Source organism: Aspergillus saccharolyticus (genome assembly GCF_003184585.1).
Source record: "Aspergillus saccharolyticus JOP 1030-1 unplaced genomic scaffold BP01scaffold_42, whole genome shotgun sequence".
Classification (NCBI taxonomy): Eukaryota; Fungi; Ascomycota; class Eurotiomycetes; order Eurotiales; family Aspergillaceae; genus Aspergillus; species Aspergillus saccharolyticus.
In genome coordinates this window covers 204,258-224,645 of record NW_020290652.1, presented here as the reverse complement: position 1 = coordinate 224,645, position 20,388 = coordinate 204,258, and the positions used below count along the sequence as shown (strand labels likewise).

Genomic DNA, 20,388 nt, shown 5'->3' with positions numbered 1-20,388 from the left:
TGGGGATATCGCAAACCCGTCGGCTTTGCTCGGAGTCTGGATCTGATCACTACGGTACCCTACCGTTTTTTAAACTGCTAACAAGCGTGAGCCTGGAGTGAGTCCCGTGCATGGGTCTCAATTGGCAGCAGGTCGATGTCATGTCAAGTAGTGTATATTGCACAGCACAAATCTCATAATCACTATTCCCCTTGCATGGCCGATTGCCCACGGTCCTCGACGATCCGGGGGCTCTAGACACGAATGAACACGAAACAAAGCAAGTGATAATGACATGGACCTGGTGCGACCGTCCCGGCAATGAGCTATGCTGCTGAGACGTGGCACCAAAGTAGGACATCATGTTCGGTAGCAAGCTGTACCCTAGACAGGGTTATTATGCAGGTACGGAAGAACACATGGTCATCGTAGCGCTCGTCGGTGACTGATTATTTTGGGAGTGAAATGGAACGCACAGTTCCTTTGTTTTCGTCAGCTTGAGCATGGAGTTCGGCCTTCTTTCAATTCAAGTTATATAAGTAGAGCCCATGCTTAAGGAGTACTGGATGTGTAGTGAAGGACAGAACGACAGAAGGACTACCTCACCAGGGTCGTGTCCTTGGCCTGGCTATCGTGGGGCCGCGATGCATGGATCCTTCCCTTCCATCCTCCACTCGGTGACATCCGATCTGTCACTTGATGCCCATTTATGGCTTAAAGCCATTGGTATGACGCTTTTTCCTTGCCAGAAGGCGCAAACGCTGGACTCAAATCTACTTTTTACCTCAGTCATGCAGGCCTTCTGTCCAATTCGCTGAACAGGAGAAGCTTTGATGAGAATCTATTCGCGGTGTTTTCTCGGTGATAGACCCGAGTGGCATCTGTAACGCTTGAATGTATAGATTGATTCCTCGGCATCAGTGGAGATGCCGTCTCGCTGGATTTTTACGATAACTACGGAGTGCTCCGCAAGCGCCTGCCTGATATCTTGAAAAAAAAAAAAAAAAAAAAAAAAAAAAAAGGGCCCTCTAAACTTACGGTTCGACCTAGCTGGATGGCACGGATGCAAGATTGCGAGAAGTGCCAATCTAATGAGGACTTCCCGGAGTTTCAAACCACCGAGTAGGTGTATTTCCAAACAGTCATGACGGTAGTACTTGTACTATTTAGCAGACGATCATCAGTGTACCCTTGGAAAGGGGTGTGGGTTATGGGGTGGAAAGAATGGAAACTGCCATTGTCGATCGTGCGTTTGGGCCAAGACTCAAAATTTTGGCTCGGCCGATGGGATGGAGTTATACCTCCAAATGACGTCCCTACTTCATGGTCGCTTGGAGTAGCAATGGTTGCAGATGATAATTACTCCCTGATCAACTCGCCTTCCCCAGGTACTTGACACTTTCATTGAGTGAACTGAAGCTGCACAGAGGATTAATCCGAGAAGTGCTGGCATCGGAAGGTGAGAAAAGCAACGGTGGTGGGAATGGATCAGCATGGCTTTGCCACCATGGAGGGTTTTAAGTGGCTTGACCTTTGGAGGATGGAAGGTTGCCACATCTTATTGAAGCTTTCGCTAGAACATCAAACCATTCGAATTGGAATAAAGGTATTCAAAATGCCGGTCAAGGACTCCAGATATTGGCCGGCAGCATGTGATTTGGATAAAGATCTCTGGCAATTCTGAGGGAGTCAATACGTAATTGGTTTCAGTACTGTAGTCACTTAGGAACAAAAGGGCTGGGAAAGGTCGAGCTGAGCGCAAGCAACAGAGAAAGGGAAAAAGAAAAGCAAAAGGACATTTGAAAAACATCCATAAAAACACCAAAAAAAAAAAAAAAAGAAATGGAAAAAGGTGCCTGGCGCAAGTGACTTTCCTTCCCCACTCTTCAAAAGTACCACTACTCGAAACCCCCTGTCTAGAATCCATGCAGGTCATTGCACACTCCATTTTCTCCCTCGGTGGGACGAAACAAACCTGGTTTAGCTGACTGCTTCCTGCACCCAGGAAAGGGAGCCATTTAATGCTACCCGATATTAATATTCATCTATGTTCTGTTTGCTCAATGGTTAGTACTCATATTCTTCTCTCCATCAGCTACAGTTCCAGTTAGCTACTAGTACTGGTACTCATTTTACGGGGAAATGCATTCGTTACTCTCCGCCGGTCCACAGTAGTTACTACTCACTGCTTACTTTACAACTAAGCCCAGGCAGACTCGCCACAGTCAAATAGTCATGTTATCGAATTGTAACCAAACTCATATGCGCAATCGAACGTCAAGCACAAGCATCGGGATCGAGTTTCGTGTGCCTTGAGCCCATTTAGCCCGATTTGAAACCAATAGGACGCATCTCATGATAGTTATTATCAGGTTGGCAATGGGACTCGAGAGGAGCGGGCAGATCCTCACCGTTTAGGCGGGACTAAGAGGGTTTAGCTGTATTTGGCGGCCAAGATGGAGAGAGACAGAATGGGCAGATCAAAAATAGAGGGTAAACAAAAAGAGAGAAACCTGAAAATGAGAAGTAAGTTCGGAAGCAAGTAACTACCGTACCTAATCTACACAGCACTTCTCTTCAATCAGTTCCCACAAGGAAGAGGAAGCGAATTGGAAAATAAGTTCCTGCTCCAGACTCGAGCTGGGGAAAGTTGCCCGGGAATTACAAAAGGACGTACGGAAAACTGTGTACATACAGTAAGTAGCATCATAACAATGTGGCCACTGACAAGGCAATAGAGGAAGAAATAGATTAAACTGCACCAGGGATTTTGACAGGCCGGGATGGTTCTCCTTATCACAACCCATGCATCATGATCCTTCATCCTTTCCCTTCCGTCCTTACCATCAATGCCGTTCGACGTTACTAGTACTCCGTGCTCCCTAGTTAGTTCTCATTTCATGCCTTCAACCCAGACACAAACTCCACCTTACGGACACCGATCGCCTGCTCCACCTCTCGATTGAGTCAGGGATGTGCTGCTGGAATATCCACCGGTTCTGTGGGTTTTGGAGGCCACTAAACTAGAAATCTCTAGACCCCATCACCTTTTTGTACTATTTTACTTTAAACTACCCAAATAAATTAAAAAAAAAAAAAAAGGCAAAAAGAGGAGAGAAAAGAAAGAGAAAATCAATCACTAAACGGTAGGACACTTGAAATGTGACTTACTTACACTACTACAATCTAGTCTGGAGTTTGGAGAACTCCTGGCCCGGTGCTTTGCCTGTCTTCCCTTTTCCTTCCTTCCCCCCCCCACTCCTCAATTACTACTTCGGGTCTCCTCCTCTTCCTCCTCTGATCTCCTCATATTATTATCATTTACCCTCTACTCACTCCGTACTCAAATTTCTCCCTCTCTCCACCTCCTTTGTCAACCCTACCTTTCTTTCGTTCTCTCCTTGAAACAGGTCTCAGTTTGATTTTGTTACTGCTATATACCCTTTCTGCTTGTGCCGCATTGCATAATTATACAGTGGTGCTGCAACCACTGCACCTGCAAATTGCGATCATTCTATTCATTGCTGCTGGTGGCAATTGGAAAAACCTCGATAGGTGATACCAGAACACCACATCTTCAGGCATCACAATCTGCATCGCATTCATTCCGGTCCTTCCAGTGGTACTAGTGGCTCCGTCCTGTCTTAGATTCGACACAGCCCTTGCGTGTCTCCTCATCCAATCCGCCCGAAACAACCGCGCTCGCTCTCTGTCGTCATTGTCATTGCACTCGGTGTCGATCGACTTCTGTGTGAGAAGATTAGTCCTCCCTGATTCGTTGTCTGCTAGCTTGCATATACTCAGGAGGTGGTCATCTTGGTCGGCTCGAGTCTCGCTTCATGGTCCTTGCTTTGGGAAAGCCCACCAAGCTCGGCCCTCGTTGCGCGTTTATCCCTGCGACAAGAGACAGGACCGCTCTCAATCAAAACCTTGACTGCTCGTGGCTACTGCCGCCCACTCGACCATTTTCTTGTTTGTGACTGGTTGTTCATCATCTTTACTTTCTAAACCACTTCAATCCCCGGCCTCGTGCGCAGCCTCGCTCCTCGTTTTTGATCCGGCATCAAGGAACGTGTCTCGAGTGCCAACAACCTACAGTCCACCACATCCCCTGCGAAATACTAAAGCTCGTTATATTTTCGAAACTGCACTCCTTCCAACAGAAGCTTCGTACTTTGAGATCGCGTAGTAGGTGCGTTAGCAACCGGTTGCCCTTCCCCAGCATTCTTTCCAGGCTTCTTCCCAGAAATAGGGCATTCCGCGGGAGATATGCAGAACCACCCATCCTCTTCCAAACATCCTCTAAACACTCCTGTCAGCCCTTTACTGGAAAGCACGCCGTCACTGCTGACGTGGATGGATAATCGCATCCCGTGTTGTCCAACTAACATCCTTGACAGGTCTTTTGTCACGACTCTCGGTACTCGATCGCAGCATCTCCCTAAACTATTTGCGAGACTCTGTTCATTGCAACTCATCGCAGCCTTCAACTGGAGAATGTTCTCCATCTTATTCGCATAAGAGGTGGGCATCTCTGGCCAGGCCTATTCAAGTCCAGAAAGGCAACGAACAATCGCTGCAAATTGTAATTCGATGAAGATGGGCCTAATGGAAACGACAAAACGACACATCGCGCCCCTCAAAATTGAGAAAGGGCACTCTACCTTTCTTTTGAACCGCTCCTATTCTTCTCAGCATCACCTCGAAATGAGCCCTCCTCTTACGCCCTACAGTGGTGGAGAAGACAGCTCAGAGAAACCGAGAAACATCTTTCATAATTATCTTCGCGCATTCTATCCTTACCACCCGTCCGGCAATGTGTCTCCATCAACTGTTACCCTCCCCTTGGATCAGGGCGATATAATCCTTGTACACTCCGTTCACACCAATGGCTGGGCCGATGGCACCCTGTTAGATACAGGCGCGCGGGGCTGGTTACCCACGAACTACTGCGAAGCATATGATCAACAACAAATGCGCCCGCTGCTCAAGGCGTTGACGGATTTCTGGGATATCATCCGGGGCGGGTGTGGGTTCACTGTGAATGAGACTGGTAATCAGGATCTCGTGAGAGGCTTGATAGCCGGTGTTCGCTATCTCCTGGTAGGTCTATGTTAGGTTTATTTGATGCAGACCGGGGATTCTCGGATGGCTAACATCGCTTAAGCAAAAATCCGAGTGCCTCACCCGTGACTGCAAGCTGGTGACCAACCATGACGGATTGCGCAGGAACCGGAAGGGCTTGTTGGCGGACCTGTCGTCCCTAGTCCGGACAACTAAGAAGTTTCAAGAACTTGCGAACAAGGACGCCATGCAGGACGATATCGACTACTTAGTGGATGAGATGCTGCTCAAGGCTTTCCGTATAGTGACTCGCGGAGTCCGCTTCCTCGACGTATGGAATGAAGAAGTCGGATTGACTAGAACAATCGCCGAAATGGAGCAACAATCAGCACGCTACGACCTTTCATCGCCAGGCCCCCACGAGACGTACTCGGTAACGGAGAATGCTCATTCAGAGGCGGAGACTGAGCGGAATGAGTCGAGATTACTCAACCGCAGTCGATTGGATATGAGCCGAGCATCCAACCACATGGATGATGCGCTACCGGCGCGTTCTGTGTCGGTGACCACCAAACGGATATCCATATCCCACCGAGTGTCCTACTCAGGTCCCGCTACCGCAGTCCGGAACCTCAACTTAGCATCCGAACGACTGAGTTCGTCATACGATGCCTTCCTTGGCGTGTTGGGTTCATTTATTGGCCTGCACCTTCAGTCTCGATCTTCCACCGAACTAGTGGTGACCACGGAGCAGTCCGTGCGCTCCTGTCGGGCTTTACTGACCGTCATTGAGGCCGCTTGTGAGCATGACCCACAGGGCAGTGAGTTGCTGGAGCAGGCCAGAGACGCTATGTACGAGCGGCTTTCTGAATTGGTCTACGCTGCGCGGGACGCCTTTCGCCCAGCTCACTCCCCCGACGACGAACTAGTGTTTTTGCCCGATGAGGGGAAGCGCTTGGTGGATGCCGCCACGGACTGTGTCCGCGCGGCGGGGAATTGCCTGGCCAAAGCGCGCCTCATGCTGGAGCAATGTGGCGACTTTGAACTCGAGGCCATGCCCCAGGATGCGGCCCCTGCGGCGATAGTGCTACCTGTCTTGAACCTGACCCCGCAACCGCCGCAGACAGGCACGTTCGACAGCGACTCAATCCGCCCACAGGATGTCTCACTTCGATTACCCCCTCCGCCTCTGCAAATTCCCATCTCGACCAACGCTGGTTACTCCTCCTCCTCTCCCCCAGCACTCACGGATGACAGCACACCTTCTTCTTCTTTCCAATCGCGAGGTGGGGCGAGCACCCCGGCTGCCGCTGATACCGAAACTTCTTCATTCCAGCCTACAAATATTCTTTCGTCGAGCTTGGACAAGATCTCGTTCTCTCGCCCTGACATGCAACCATTCGATGATCGGAACAGTCAACCCAAGTGCGAAGCACGCGACTCAATTGGCCGCGGAGTCATGAGCAATGGAAGCAGCTTCACATTCAATAGCCGTCTTCGGGACTCGGAAATGAGTGGTGTCTCACAAACATCAACACGAGCGACGTCGCCAGAGATAGGAAACAGCTATCAAATTCCTTACTTGAGAGGCAGTGTGAGCCATTCCACATTGGCGGAGGAGCATGAAGAAACCGAGGCCAACGTCCTTGAGCGAACCTACGCCCACGAGCTGATTTTCAAGGACGGCCAGGTGATGGGGGGTAGCCTTCGTGCCCTGGTCGAAAAGCTCACGGCTCATCAGTCGACCCCGAATGCCACATTTGTTTCGACCTTTTACCTTACTTTCCGCTTGTTCGCGACCCCTTCCGAATTCGCCGAAACCTTGGTCGATCGGTTCAACTACATCGGTGACACACCCCACGCCGCGGGTCCCGTTCGTCTTCGTGTATACAACGTCTTCAAAGGCTGGCTCGAGTCCCACTGGCGACATGACTGTGACAACGTTGCACTCGATTATATCATTGGTTTTGCCAATACGAACCTTAGGTATAACCTGCCTACTGCCAGCAAGCGCCTCCTGGAACTTGCGGAGAAAGTCTCAATGGTTCATGGTCCGGTTGTGCCGCGTCTCGTTTCCTCGATGGGCAAAACTAATACTGCAACTGCGCAATATGTCCATCCAGATACCCCTCTTCCCCCACCCATACTGGGGAAGAAGGAGCTGGGTCTACTGAAACAATGGAAGAATGGAGACAACAATATTTCAATTCTGGATTTTGACCCGTTAGAACTCGCTCGCCAGTTTACGATCAAAGAATCGCGAATATTCTGTGCCATCCTTCCTGAGGAGTTGCTTGCAACTGAGTGGATGAAGAAGTCTGCTTCGCTGGCGGTCAATGTTCGCGCCATGTCGACCTTATCGACAGATCTGGCGCACCTCGTCGCTGACTCCATCCTCTTGCTTGAAGAACCGAAGAAGCGTGCGGCTATCATCAAGCATTGGGTCAAGATTGCCAACAAGTGTCTGGAGTTAAACAACTACGACTCTTTGATGGCTATCATTTGCTCGTTGGATTCATCAATGATTTCTCGTCTTAAGCGGACATGGGAGGTTGTGTCTCAGAAGACGAAAAACACTCTCGAATCTCTCCGGGGGATAGTCGACGTCTCGCGTAACTACGCTGTTCTTCGACAGCGTCTGCAAAACCATGTGCCACCTTGCTTACCGTTTGTCGGCACCTATCTGACCGACCTGACGTTTGTTGACCATGGCAACCAGCCCCTCCGTTCTCTACCCACGGACGATGGAGAAATGGCTGTGATAAACTTTGATAAGCATATGAAGACGGCGAAGATCATTAGCGAACTACAGCGCTTCCAGATCCCTTACCGCCTGATGGAAGTCCCAGAATTGCAGGCATGGATGCAAAACGAGCTGGTCCGGGTGCGATCCAACGGGGAGAAAAGCTTACAGACATTCTATCGTCGGTCGCTCATCCTCGAACCCCGTGAGGCACCTCAACAGCAACGTACGTTACAAACGGAGTCCAGTTCCTCTTCGATTCTTGAAAACGCCAAGGACAAATTTGAATTCCTGTCGTGGACACATCCGTCAAAAAACAAATCCGTTGCAACAAATGGCTAAAGATAGACCTGCTTCGGTCATTGAACAGCGACCAGTCACGAATTTACGAGTCATTTCACTTCATGCTGACACGGACTATATACTTACACTTGATCCATTTTAATCGCAAAATTTTGGCATAATCCTTTCCCTCACGCCCTCACTGTGGATACCTCCTTGTCCTATACTTCACAAGTTCAATGTTTGTACTTGCGAATCTTGCCTTTTTGTCTCTTATCCCACAGCGACAATGCAGGCTCATCACAAAGTGCAGTTACTCGGTGTACATGTTTGGCACTTACAAAACAACACTATTCATCTTATCCCAACTCTTTATATCAAATGATACCTCGCGGTCTGGACGAAGCGATCATTCTCTCAACCGAGTGTTCTCTTTCATATTTCGTCATGTTCGCCTGATTGAGATGGCGTCTCGATCAACATGCCCCTGGCTGGAACGGAGCATTACTGTCCTGCCGACGCGGGGTGTGTCTCACCTGGCACTATTTCACTTGTTGTTGCCTTTCATTCTCTGCTATCATTGTTATGGATTGGTGAATCATCTGGTTGCGGTCGCATTGCATTGGAATTGTACGGATTTGGTTATATTTGGGTTGGAATACTGGAATTGGGACTCGCATCAGGATCATGGGTTTTGGGAGGATCGGAATATATCTGGACTGGACTGGCATGGCACATGGGAACGATGACGGAGGACTGTACTATCACTTACCTTGTATATATTTGGGACTGACGACTAATGCAACCTGGTACCCCACCTAATGAACGATCATCACTTGAGATCATAATCCTATTGAACAATCTCCTCCAAGTTCGTATCGGCTGCGTAGTACTAGAAGCTGCAGATAGTTGGATGGTCACTTCCAAGAAAGGATGCATTATTATTTATACATCGCCTTGCCACCGTTTATAAGCATCGACAAACCCACCATTACACCGCTCATCATAAGTATACTCGTCCGTTTGACCGTCATCCAGACCCAAGCCCAGGTGGTATGAGGGGGGGGTATTAATATCTAATATGGGTATCATGGACGGTCTTCCATGCGCACACAGAAACGGAAAATTACAGTCTAGTAGTCGACGCACCAGGCTTTGGCACTCCTTCACCTCCAGAACATCATTGAACATGATCGCCGTGCGACAAGCGCGCGAGTTAAGCAATTCGATAATCCCCTGAGGACAGTTGTTCAGACGGCCGAGCCAACTGTTCCTCCTAGCAACGCTATTACCGCAGCTGGTGATAGCATCATGGCTAATCCCCGGTCGACTGTCGGGACAGGATTCCCTCAGACTCACCGCGCTTCTGGGGACACCCCAACCTCGACTTTCCTCCCGTCGGCAAATGTCTTCGCGAATCAGTTGTGAGACTAACTCCGGTTCCGTGCGACACCTCTCCGCAATGAGGACGGGAAGTGCGTGCGCAATGAACAAGGCGCGAGCATCTCTGGGCCCTTGTTTAATCGAGTAGTGAACTCCCCAGCCACTGTAAAATTTTTCGTATCGATGAAATAGAGACACCTCTGTTGCGGGAATCTCGAACACGATCGGATCTCCGAGTCGAACAGATGCTGTGATGTCGGTCGACACGGTGGAGAAAAAGGATGCTAAAAGAGCCTCTACGCGACAGCGTTCATCAGCAGCATGCTGGTCAATTAGAACCAGGGTCGTGTTGGGCTTAGATGCGGAGGGTCCGATTGCGGCGAGGATGAACTTCCTGTCTACCTGGGCGATGATATGGGACCTATTTAGATCGTCCTTCCGAAGTTTACCACGGTACTTCGATACTCCAAAGGTGTTCAGATAAAAAGTGCTATTGAGAGTGGAAGTCCGATGACTTGTCTCAAGGTCGAGAATGTGGATAAGCGTTTCGGGCCGGCCAAAAATCGGATTTTCCCAAACGTCCAAAAGATTGTCGACCCAGGCGTTTCGCGGGCGTTGTGGGACAGCTGAACTTGGCCGATTCTCGTCTTCCAGTTTCCGCATTCCCACCAATGATCCAGTAGACCGCGGCCTTGAGAATGGGTATGAAGAAGACTCGGTCTCAGTAGATTGGCCGGTGCGGCAGTTAATCATGTGGCTTCGACCCGTACAAGGGTCAGTCCGAACGGTAAGATGACCAGAATGTCCGTTGTTTGAGTCGTGCTCATGGAAAGCCTCAAGGTGGGTTCGTTTCACAGAATGTTGTGCAACGATTGCGTCTCCGGGACCTGTCTTGAATGACAGTTCGGGCCGCTGCAGAGGATTGCTATAAAGAGCGGCGCTGAGCTTAGGAACTCGCCTAGTTGCATTCAGATCCTGCGATATGGTACTGGCACTCTTGATTCTGGTCCAGTTTGCGAAATGATGACTGATGGTTGGCGTTCGTCGAACATCAGGCACTTTTACAAGAGGGTATAAAATCTTTTCGGTGCTACAGGTTGAAGATGACTGGCCAGCTTGATGATCCCAAGGCCATAAGCACTCCTTCGGCAAAGTGTGCCTCCTCTTTCTTGCGGCACGCGGCCGTAGACCCCGTTGGCGGAGAAATTCACTCAGCATAGCTTCGAGGACATCCAAGATCCGCTGGATCGGTAAGATTGACTCGCGTGCGCATTGGATATCACTGGCAAAACAGGTACAGTCTTGGCCAATGATCCGTATGTAGAACATGGGGAATTTGGTGGACTCCTTTGAACTCGAGTTCGCAATTCTCTCATCACCACTTGGGGCTATCTCAACTTTCGCTGCTGAAGAGGGTGAGCCTCTAGCAGTCTCGAAGTCGGACAAAGCAAATATACGATTGACCTCGGTGTAAACAATGTTGGCATTACTTTGTGGTAGCATGGGTTCTGGACCCAGAGAAACGAACTGGACTTTCTTCGTGGGGCTGGGCATGGGTGATATCGCAGCCTGGATTTGAAACCCAGGAACACTCGCTGACACCAGATCCCAGTGCTCATGATTTCGATTTCCCACCAGACACGCCTGATAAAGGATGGAGTTGATGCGCTGGAGTTCCAGCATTGATTCTGTCTCGTGGCACTTAGCCCTGTGACATAAAGAGAGCTTCTTTTCTCTACTAGCGTCCATGACCACAAGTTTGGCTAGTTGATTGTTTGCCAACATTAGCGCTACAAGCAGCTGCCTTAGGTCATCCCATTGGCGTTCTATCTCTTCAGGCTTCTGGAGAGCCAATGCACGGCTCTTTACTCGTACGGGCAGGTTGCCAAACAAGTCATTCACAGTAATACTGGTCCCATGACTGCCGAATCTCAGTTCGTGATAGCTCGGGGCTGGAGTCAGCCGAAGAATTGGGGTAGCATGGTGGAATACAAGAGTATTTGTGGTATCGTGCCCAAGATGGCGGGATGTGATGGTCAGTATTGACAAAGCCGATAGTGAGGATAAAAATGAGCCTCTATGACCGTACATATATCGTGCTGGACAAAGCCGAGAGGTGTCTATAGTTGGGATAAGTATTAAGATTACACATAGGATGTTCTGACGTACGGTGCGCTTTGCCTAGCCCGCCATTGGAATCAAATTCAAAGGGTGGGATGCCATCTCCATCGTCCTCCACAATGCAGCCTCCGCGTGGGAAATCGACTGTGATATATACTGTTTGAGCATTTGCATCCAAGGCATTTTTAACCAAGTCGATAATTACTCCTTTGAGACTTGTAATCGTTGTCGAGGATTTGATTTTTGCCACTACAGCCGGTGGCAAGGGCTGAATCCTCGGGTCATCGGAGTTCATGACGGCGAGCAACTAAGTAGAGCAGCATCTCTACCTACGTCTCGCGCTTACTCCTAGTAGCGAAGTCTCCTTCAAGAGACTGAGTACTCATCAGAAGCGTGAGAAGTATGGCAAGTCATACTAGGAAAGATTGCAGTTTCAGCCGCGCAAAGAGGAAAAGGAGAAGAATGAAGACATGGTGGTGGTGGTGGTGGTGTTGTCTTGGGAAAGAGAGGAAGCCGCAGGATGATGTCGTCGCGTCACGTGGTGATAATCATCGATGATAAGGCGTTGGCGCGACCTCCCAATCGGGTGATTTATTCCATTCCATATTTGTAAACCTGTTTATAATGCAGTGATTCGCTTGACGGTCTCTTACTGGCAAGAGGTACTATTCCCTCGAAAGGAACATACTGAGACTGAATTAATTCCCCTATTTGAGGCACTGGAAAGTATAGTACCACGCTCCACCAACAACTGCCTCGCACCGGCCTGTAAGGGATGAAGCCAGAGAGACTGGGGGTTGCGTCCTAAACAAGTTGGGCGCACCAAAAGGCCGCTGCTTAGGCAAGAGATATAAGCGAGGAAGAACTCAGGAATTGGACAGGCAAACGGGAGAAGAAAGGAAGAGAAAGACAAATCTAATTGGGCGATAGATACGAAAGAAGGAAGATGTAAACTTGGGCCGATGGCCATTATCACGTGCCGGGCCTGGGGAACTCCTGACTTGCCTTCACAATGAATGCTCAGCTGTGCTACTAATCTCCACACCTTTCTTTCTTTTTTTCTTCCTATTCCACATTGCCGTGCATTCCCTCGTCAAGTTCTGATCAAAGTGCGCTCACTTGATCGGGGTGCTCTGCCTACCATCGCTCTGTTTTGTCCACTTCCAGTCCAGCCGGATAATCGCCCTTCCCTCTGCGAAGCCCCCCTTCCCCCGGGCCAGTCACTCTTTCTGCGGTGTAAAACCGATCGACCAACAGCTCCTCTATATCCAGCGCCTGCGACAGCTAGAGTGAGCATACTTCTGGGCTCGACTGTTCCTGCGAAAGGATTTCAATTTATCTCTGTGAGGCCTGAACCATGGCCACGACAGAGGGACCCGCCAGGGCGCATGGTGCGCAAAGCAATTCCCTAACGTTCTGTTCCCCCTCCAACTGTCTAACGCATGATGATGGGAAAGATCGCAATGGACGTCGGCACCCCTTCTCCAGTTGGATGAAACGACTTGCTAGTTTGAAACACTCGACCGATTCAGGTTCCAACCGTTGGTCTCACAAGCGCCATGCGATGCCGAAACACAAGAACCGCAGTTCGAAGAATAACCCTTACCCACTTTCGGGAAATGACACCGTCACCAATCCGTATGGGGATTATGTTAGCGATGCTACTGCGTCGGATGTTAGTGCCGAAACTGATGAGCAGTCTTGCTCTCGAAGTGAACCTTCAATCGCATATTCTGGATACGAGCACCAGGTCCCCGCCACCAGCGCCAAATCCACTGCACCAACTATATCTACCAACGGCGACACAGCTATATCAGATGCAGCATATTCGAAAGCAGGCACAATGGTCACAGCTGGGGGAGGGATCAGCTCCCACGGCGGAGGCGAAGGAAGCACCTTTTCATCCCCCGCGCCGTCCGTCCGGTCCCTGACCACAACATTGACCACTGTTCAATCGGCGGCGCCATCGGGCCACCTCTACAATTCTCAAAATCTCCATCATGGCCTTGCTCATACCAACTCTTTACAGAATCATGCGACCCAGCAAGTCCAGTTTTCTCATCAATTCCCTTCCTCGCCGGCCACGGCTGTCCCGCCCCACCTTACCCCTCACGGTCACTCGGTAACTTATAGCACGGCGACGGCGAACAACCTCCTGACAGACAATGCCTCAATTCTAACACTGGCGTCCTCATCCAAGCGACGGCGCCGTAACTCACTTGACACCAATGCTTCGGTGCGCGCCTTAGCCCCATCCTCTGTCTTCGGCGGCAGCCGGGAGAGTTTGCCCCTGAGCGTCCTCAGCGGTACCATTGGAGAGCAGCCTTCCAACACCTCCTCGCTTAACGCTCCAGGCGTTCTCAGTCGTCCTAGCTTGGTTGGACTTGCTAGCGTAGAACGTGCCAGTGTTTATTCAGCTTCAGGCGCTAATCCATTGACCGGAAGTGGTGAGCGTGGTAATTATCACAAAACCGCCACCACGGCTGGGGACGCTGCGAGCATTGTTAGTGCAGCTCAGTCACATAGTCGACATGATAGTAACGCCACCAGCATTAACGGCGCCGGGGTCAGTAACGTTTGGCAAGGGTCATCCCAGCAGCAACACCAGGCAGCAGCAGCAGCAACAGCGGGGGGGCGCATCAGTCGTCGCAGCTCAGGATGGGGCGAGATCAATGGCGACGAAAGCGACGAAGATAAGGTGCTCGGGAGAAAACCTGGAGAGCATGAGGAGGTCATGACAGAACCCTTGGCCAGAAAGTCGGGGCATTAGGTCAATGGCTGGCAAGCTCCGGGGTTGGTTTATTCCAATACCGCCGGTCTGGTCCGCATGAGCTAAATTTCCCTCAAAATGCTCTTCTCATTCAACTCCCTACAGACAATCGCAACGAAGTTATGCAGCGCCAGATAACAGATTCCATGACAATGACATATCGATTTCCGAAGCACCACTAGGTTCAATCTCCCTGTTCTGTATCCATTCATTGCCTCTTACTTGCTTGACTTCCCATAATGATTGTTATGCAAACGGGAGAAAGGTGGGGGCTATTCTATTCCTCCTTTGCAGGTTATGATTTGGCGTCGTTTAGTACAACATTACATTCGCTACAGTGCTTCCAGGCGCCATCTGTGTTTCATTCCCTTAGAAGGTCATCAGGATCAGGTTACGGGCGCAGCTCTAGACCGATGGGAGACTTTCTATTTTCCGTGGAGAAATATGAAGATGAGTACTATCTCTCCTCAAAAGACATTGCATGGTCAGCTGAGAGACCAATGTACAAGCACCAGGTACGCCCAATTGTGCTGTCCGCAGATATGATTCTTTTTGATAATCATGTATCTGAAACCTTCAATCCACATATATTGCTGGATTGTGATGCTAGTCGGCCAATGTCAATGCGCGTCCCCCTTCTGTTCTGGTAGCATGATTTATACCCAGTTTCAGAATCAGCAATTATGATGTTGTTTGACCGGGGCACTTCTCGAAAGGTGAACGTTAAATATCATTGCTTCGGTATCATGCATTATCATACTTTTGTAACAAAACATCACAAGGTGTTAAGCCAGCTATTATCTGAGAGTTACTGCATGTATCCCACTTAGCGGCTCAAGTAACACGATGGGCCCATCACCGCAACAGCTGACCGCCTCTTATACTATGTCTTCGGATCTAGAATGATAGACAGGCTCCGCGTACGCCGAACGTACAGCAGAAGCAGACAAAATGAAGAGTGTGATGGAGAATCCCGTGCATGGAAGAGAACATTTACAGGAGGAAAAGCGGAGAAGGACGAAGAGAAACCAGCATAACAGGGCATGCTCGCACGCAGACAAAGGACTGAACAAAAAAGAGTCAGTGCTAGGCAGTGCCTACGCCGATCTTAGAGTCGGAACTACTCCGTTCGCCGTCCTTCTGCTGTGAGGCAAGGAATTTCTGGAACATGATGGCGATGTCGTTCTCCGACTTCTTGGCCTCTTCCGACGTTTGTCCGTTCTTCTCTGTGATGAGGTTCTTCAACCACTGGTTCTCCAACTCCAATGCGGTGACGCGAGCTTCTAGTGCCGTGTTCTTCTCTGTGGTTTCCTTGACAGTTTTTTCAAGAGCCTGCTCACGCATTTTTTTCTTCACACGAAAACGGGCGCTGGCGGCGGTGTTGCGTCGGCGCTTGTCTTCCTCCGCTGCAATGCGCGCGACTTCTTCAACGCTCATAGGAGGGGTCTTCTGGGTGTTTTTACGCTTTGCCGCCGTGCTGGAGGTGGAAGCTGCGGTGACAGGAGCGGCAGCGGTAGCAGCGGGAGGGGACATAGATGACGATGATTGCGGAGAATGTTGCGAAGATGCCTGGGTAGGAGCGGGGTTCACACTATAGGGCGCACTCGGCAAGGGCGGAAGGGCGGAAAACTGTGGATTCGGTGGGGGCATAGACTGTGTGTTGACGGCATTTACGTTGGCAGAAATGTCGTTGACATTGCCGAAGCCTTAAAGCAAAAGTTAGTATTAAGCCCATTTATGAAATAACTGGTCGAGTCGCGGAAAAGGAACGCAATGAGTAGTGAAAACAGTAGCATTAGTGCGATGTGCCTCAGTGTTGTAGGCCGAAGGTATCACTCATATGTGCAGCGCTCATGTGGTGTCACGTGGTATTGCGCGATTGGTGGTGCGGCTCGCGCTATCCATGCCATTCACAACACTACTGCACGTTTTGCGATCGTCGCACAGACGAAAGGATCTCATGCAGCTAAGGAGCCAATCAGAGCATGTGCGAATGATGTGCTCTATGTGGGCAGAATTGCTGGTATAAAACCCATGCTCGTGGTTGGATCCTGGAGGGACAGAAACCTTTTCCAGACAAAGACAGGAGAGAATGATTGCAGAGTGTGGGAAAAACGACCATGGATGAGATGGCTCAATGCCTAGGCCTTGTAGAAGAACGCAGAACGAGTACACCGTAACGAAGACCTTCCATAGGGTATATATCGCATCTCTCATGTCCAACAAAACCAGTATGGGAAACAGGCAGCAAGAAACAGGAAGTTCTCACTCACCTCCCAGAAGATTCAGGAAGTCCATGTCGGGATTCGCATCCTGCGCGGTCTCCCTCTTGACCGTAGTATCATCCACCGAATCAAAAGCGGGCAGGTTGATGTCGCCAAAGTGATCGAAGTCGAAGAATTCGGTGTTGGTGAATAGCGAAAGATCGGCATCTAAGTTGTAGGAGTCCTGCTGCTGCTGCTGCATGGCCTGATCATATGGCGATGGGATCGCATTCAAGTCTTCCAAATATTGAGAGAAGTTCGGGGCCCGACGGCCGTTGAATTCAGACATGATGTTGGTGGTTTGTGGCTGGTCGTGCCTCTATGCGTCTCGAGTTTACCAAGCAGCAAAGGTGAGAGGGAGGGGGTCATTCGAGAGGAAGATATCGAATTCGTGAGGGGCTAAGCCATGCAATAGTGCATGGCCCACGGGCTAATCGATGTGGTAGAAGTCGGATTCCTCGATTCTATGGTGGAGAGCCGAATCGGACCCAGTATATGGGTTCAGAAGCGATAGATGGAATCAACACGGTCAGTGGTGCCGAACGCGATTAATTGTCGATGCTGGATTGTCGATGGGGGGGTGAAGGTGGATGGGTCTTGTCTGGAGGAGAGGGGGAGAAAGAAAGAAAGACGAAAGGATCGAGGGGACGAGGGCGGGTGTGAGTGAACGGAAAGGCGGGCGGCGGAGGAGGGTTCAACTGAATTCAATCAGTCCAATGTGGGACGCGCGGGAGGCAGAAAAAGGGCACTGGCCACTGGGCAAAAATCATTTTACGGCGGGGGTGGATGATGTTGATTATTAAGACCCGTATCAGTGGGAATCAATGAGGAGTTGCCCGCGGCGAACGACTAATACAACTGACTAACAAAACCACCACTAACTACGTTGGTCAACTAACTGACTGACTAACTACGGAGTACTCTCAACTTGGTTGGAACTTACTCTGTGCTCCAGGTATTCTCTTGTCGCTCTTTCAGACCTGCTGCTTCTGCTGCTTCAAAATTTCACTATCCGTGAAAATGCAGCAAAGTAGACTCAACAATGTGCCTACATTAAGTCCCCAATCCTCTAGTCGCTTCTGCCTTGCTTGCTCACACTGGTCTCGCCACAGCGCAGCCGTCTTTCCGGGTAATGACATCGAAGCCGAGTCATCCTCGTTTCGGTGGCCGAAGTCGGCTTGCGGAACCAGGCAGTCTTCAAAACCACGAACTGCCCGGTTTTTGGGTTCAACTCCAAGGGGGTTATTGATCAATGCTCTCTCTCGTTGTTGATGATGGAGTCTCAGTGTGTCGAAACCATTTCGAGGCTTCAATTTCCGTACTTAGGGTTACCCTAGCCAATCTACTCCCAAATGGCGTCTGCCACGATGCTCATGGTTGGCCCAATTGGTTGGCCTAAACTGGGCCTCTTGTCGACTCTCGCCCTTGGCGAGGAAATCTCTCCTTAATACAGCCTACTGTTGGGTCTGCTGTTCCACCCTCCGTTCGTTCGTACAGAGTAAGCATTCTCAAAGGAAAGTCCATTCCTATCCGCCCGTTGTACTATCATTTGGTCCGTAGCACATTTGCCTCGGGTCCGAAAAGTCCCATAGTTAGAAACGCAGGGTTAGGCAGCCTTGCCCTACAGTAGTACCTCGTCGTATTCCTCAAGGTACTGGGCAATTACGAGAGTATTTCCCCCTCCATTCTCAAACGATACGGAACGATTCCGATGGAACATGCAATGATTTATAATCAAAGCCTGTTGTCCTCCAGCGTCGTCGTCGTCTTTGTCCACATCCACCAATTTATGACAAAAAGAGGAAAGTGTGCCGGCGATAAGTCGCATGTAAACTCCGGGATTTAATCAGCACGTGATATGGCTTGTTGATGCCCCAGGAATTCCAGTTTTGTCGCGTTCGCATCATGACTTTCAGACCAGCATAGAGCCGGCTCCACGCACCTGCAACCGATCATCAACATCACCTTGACCGCCCGACATTGCCATGCATATCACCTCTGTTTCTTGACCTCATATTCAAACCGTCAGGCACAATGGCTCGATCCAAATATGTTCGTGCTCCTACAACTGCCAGTCTCCCCGGTGACCTTCGAATACCCTCCTCCACGCCGTCGTTAGTCAAGACGTTCAGCAAACTCACTCGCCAGGCTTTGCTTGACCTTGTCTTCCAGTGGCTTGATGATCGCAATATCCAAAACTTTGCCCCATATCTTCAAGAAGTCAATGAAGGCACTGAAAGGGAGGATGATGGCGACGATGAAGGGTTTCGTCCCTATCCCGCTGAACGCACCATCAACGGCGTTCGCAACGCCTACCAGGAGCTGCAGTTTCGGAAGGGGGGAAAGCGTGAAGTCATAGAACGAATTCTCGATGGTGATTGGAGGCACGGCGTCACACTCCGTCAACTGGCCATGGTCGATCTGCGTTACATAGACGACCACCCATCCTGTTTGCGCTGGACAGCCCTTGAACTCGTTCAGATCGGCGTCTTGTCCTCGAATAACCCGTCCGCGTGTATCCCGCGTGTTCACGCATCCACCTTTTTGAGTGGTCTACAGCGTGAAATCTCTCCCTTGGTAAAAGCACATTATCATCTTGGCCGGTTGACTTCTCTTCCCCTCACGGTGCTCCGCGTCTTCGTTACCACCTCGCCTTACCAAATTGCCTCTCGCCAGAACGCCGAATCGCTTACCGACTCGTCTAGGACCATTTATGTTGCCTTCCCAGACAGCTGTCCCTTCATCTACACGTCGATCGCTTCTTCCCCAGTAGCATCCAAAGCTGGTTCTGCCACACAAAATTCCCCTATAGCAACAGACTCTCGCAGTCTCCAGCGCCTGGTTCGAGATGCCATCCCCAAGGCCCTCTCTCTCCCCCACCAACGGTATACTCTCAAACCCACTTCCCTAACAGCTAAGAGTCTCGAAGCCCTGCTCTCTTTCCGTGGCCCTGGCCGATCCAATCGCGCCGGTGGCGCATTCAGTATCTTCGCAGACGCCGCCTTGGAAGGCAGCCCCTTGGACCCGCGACCATCCAGCACCGTCTCCCCGGAGGAGCATGTCCGCCAATCTACGTCACACCATCTCAACACACCCGGCGGCAAAGAGAACACGGCAGCTGACTCAGAAGAGGTCTCTTACAAAATTGGAAGGCCCCCTAAACGATCTCTTGCCAATATCAGAGAATCTCAAATCTCAAAGAAGCGGGCTCTAGCCCTGCAGGCCCGCTTTGGTAGCTCAGGGGCCTTATCCTCCGCGCCACTCGATCGACTCGATGTTCGGCTGCTTGATGCCCTGACGGGTGATGCAAAAACAGAGGAGCACGCTCAACAGACCCCAATCTCACTTACATTCACGGGGACGGATGTTATTGGTGGATTTCGCAAGCTTGCGGAGCTGGGTATCGTCGACGCGGAGCGAATGCCTTCGTGGATGACGGGCGAGGAAGGTGTCAGCACCGTCGTGGTGAGGGAGGGAAAGCGAGTGACAAAGGCCGGTGGATGAACTCTCGTTGAATGAGTCATGTCACTCGCTTCATACTATACCCCCGGTGCTTGGTGAGGCATTTGAAGCTTGTTTCTGATATAGGGTTCAGGCACTCGAAACTTGAACCTCAAGTTTCGTCCTATATTCACTCCTTCCTGACCACGGCGCACCCAAGTCACTGCAGAGATAGCAACTAGGGTAGGACGTCTGTCGAAGCATGCATCTTTGGGTTAATTCTGACATTCCATTACTATCGGCATTGAAACCACGTCAGTCAAGTTGCCTTGCAATGGCGG

At 50.4% G+C, this 20,388-nt stretch overlaps 6 protein-coding genes across 6 annotated transcripts; 4 read left to right on the top strand and 2 right to left on the bottom strand.

The window, feature by feature from the left end:
• Positions 1 to 4,587: 4,587 nt before the first annotated feature.
• BP01DRAFT_304758 (guanine nucleotide exchange factor) lies at positions 4,588 to 8,128 on the top strand (the record flags this gene model as incomplete). The annotated part of the gene is made up of 2 exons (XM_025572174.1): positions 4,588 to 5,082; positions 5,147 to 8,128. The coding sequence occupies 2 exons, from the start codon at positions 4,588 to 4,590 to the stop codon at positions 8,126 to 8,128; spliced, it is 3,477 nt and encodes a 1,158-aa protein (XP_025427834.1).
• A 90-nt stretch (positions 8,129 to 8,218) lies between these two features.
• Positions 8,219 to 8,903, top strand: BP01DRAFT_160225 (uncharacterized protein). The gene has a single exon (XM_025570690.1). The coding sequence runs from the start codon at positions 8,308 to 8,310 to the stop codon at positions 8,815 to 8,817; it is 510 nt and encodes a 169-aa protein (XP_025427833.1). The 5' UTR covers positions 8,219 to 8,307; the 3' UTR covers positions 8,818 to 8,903.
• An 83-nt stretch (positions 8,904 to 8,986) lies between these two features.
• Positions 8,987 to 12,049, bottom strand: BP01DRAFT_360049 (putative DNA mismatch repair protein (Mlh3)). The gene is made up of 2 exons (XM_025575826.1): positions 11,621 to 12,049; positions 8,987 to 11,571 (listed from the first exon to the last, which is right to left on the bottom strand). The coding sequence occupies exons 1-2, from the start codon at positions 11,865 to 11,867 to the stop codon at positions 9,014 to 9,016; spliced, it is 2,805 nt and encodes a 934-aa protein (XP_025427832.1). The 5' UTR covers positions 11,868 to 12,049; the 3' UTR covers positions 8,987 to 9,013.
• A 508-nt stretch (positions 12,050 to 12,557) lies between these two features.
• Positions 12,558 to 14,462, top strand: BP01DRAFT_160057 (uncharacterized protein). Its single transcript, XM_025570689.1, has 2 exons — positions 12,558 to 12,963; positions 13,030 to 14,462. The coding sequence occupies exons 1-2, from the start codon at positions 12,930 to 12,932 to the stop codon at positions 14,340 to 14,342; spliced, it is 1,347 nt and encodes a 448-aa protein (XP_025427831.1). The 5' UTR covers positions 12,558 to 12,929; the 3' UTR covers positions 14,343 to 14,462.
• Positions 14,463 to 15,052: 590 nt separating this feature from the next.
• On the bottom strand, positions 15,053 to 17,354 carry BP01DRAFT_348273 (putative bZIP transcription factor (MetR)). Its single transcript, XM_025573721.1, has 2 exons — positions 16,616 to 17,354; positions 15,053 to 16,048 (listed from the first exon to the last, which is right to left on the bottom strand). The coding sequence occupies exons 1-2, from the start codon at positions 16,893 to 16,895 to the stop codon at positions 15,429 to 15,431; spliced, it is 900 nt and encodes a 299-aa protein (XP_025427830.1). The 5' UTR covers positions 16,896 to 17,354; the 3' UTR covers positions 15,053 to 15,428.
• A 1,286-nt stretch (positions 17,355 to 18,640) lies between these two features.
• BP01DRAFT_304741 (CENP-N/CHL4 family protein) lies at positions 18,641 to 20,110 on the top strand (the record flags this gene model as incomplete). Its single annotated transcript, XM_025572172.1, has 1 exon — positions 18,641 to 20,110. The coding sequence occupies one exon, from the start codon at positions 18,641 to 18,643 to the stop codon at positions 20,108 to 20,110; it is 1,470 nt and encodes a 489-aa protein (XP_025427829.1).
• Between the last annotated feature and the right edge of the window lie 278 nt (positions 20,111 to 20,388).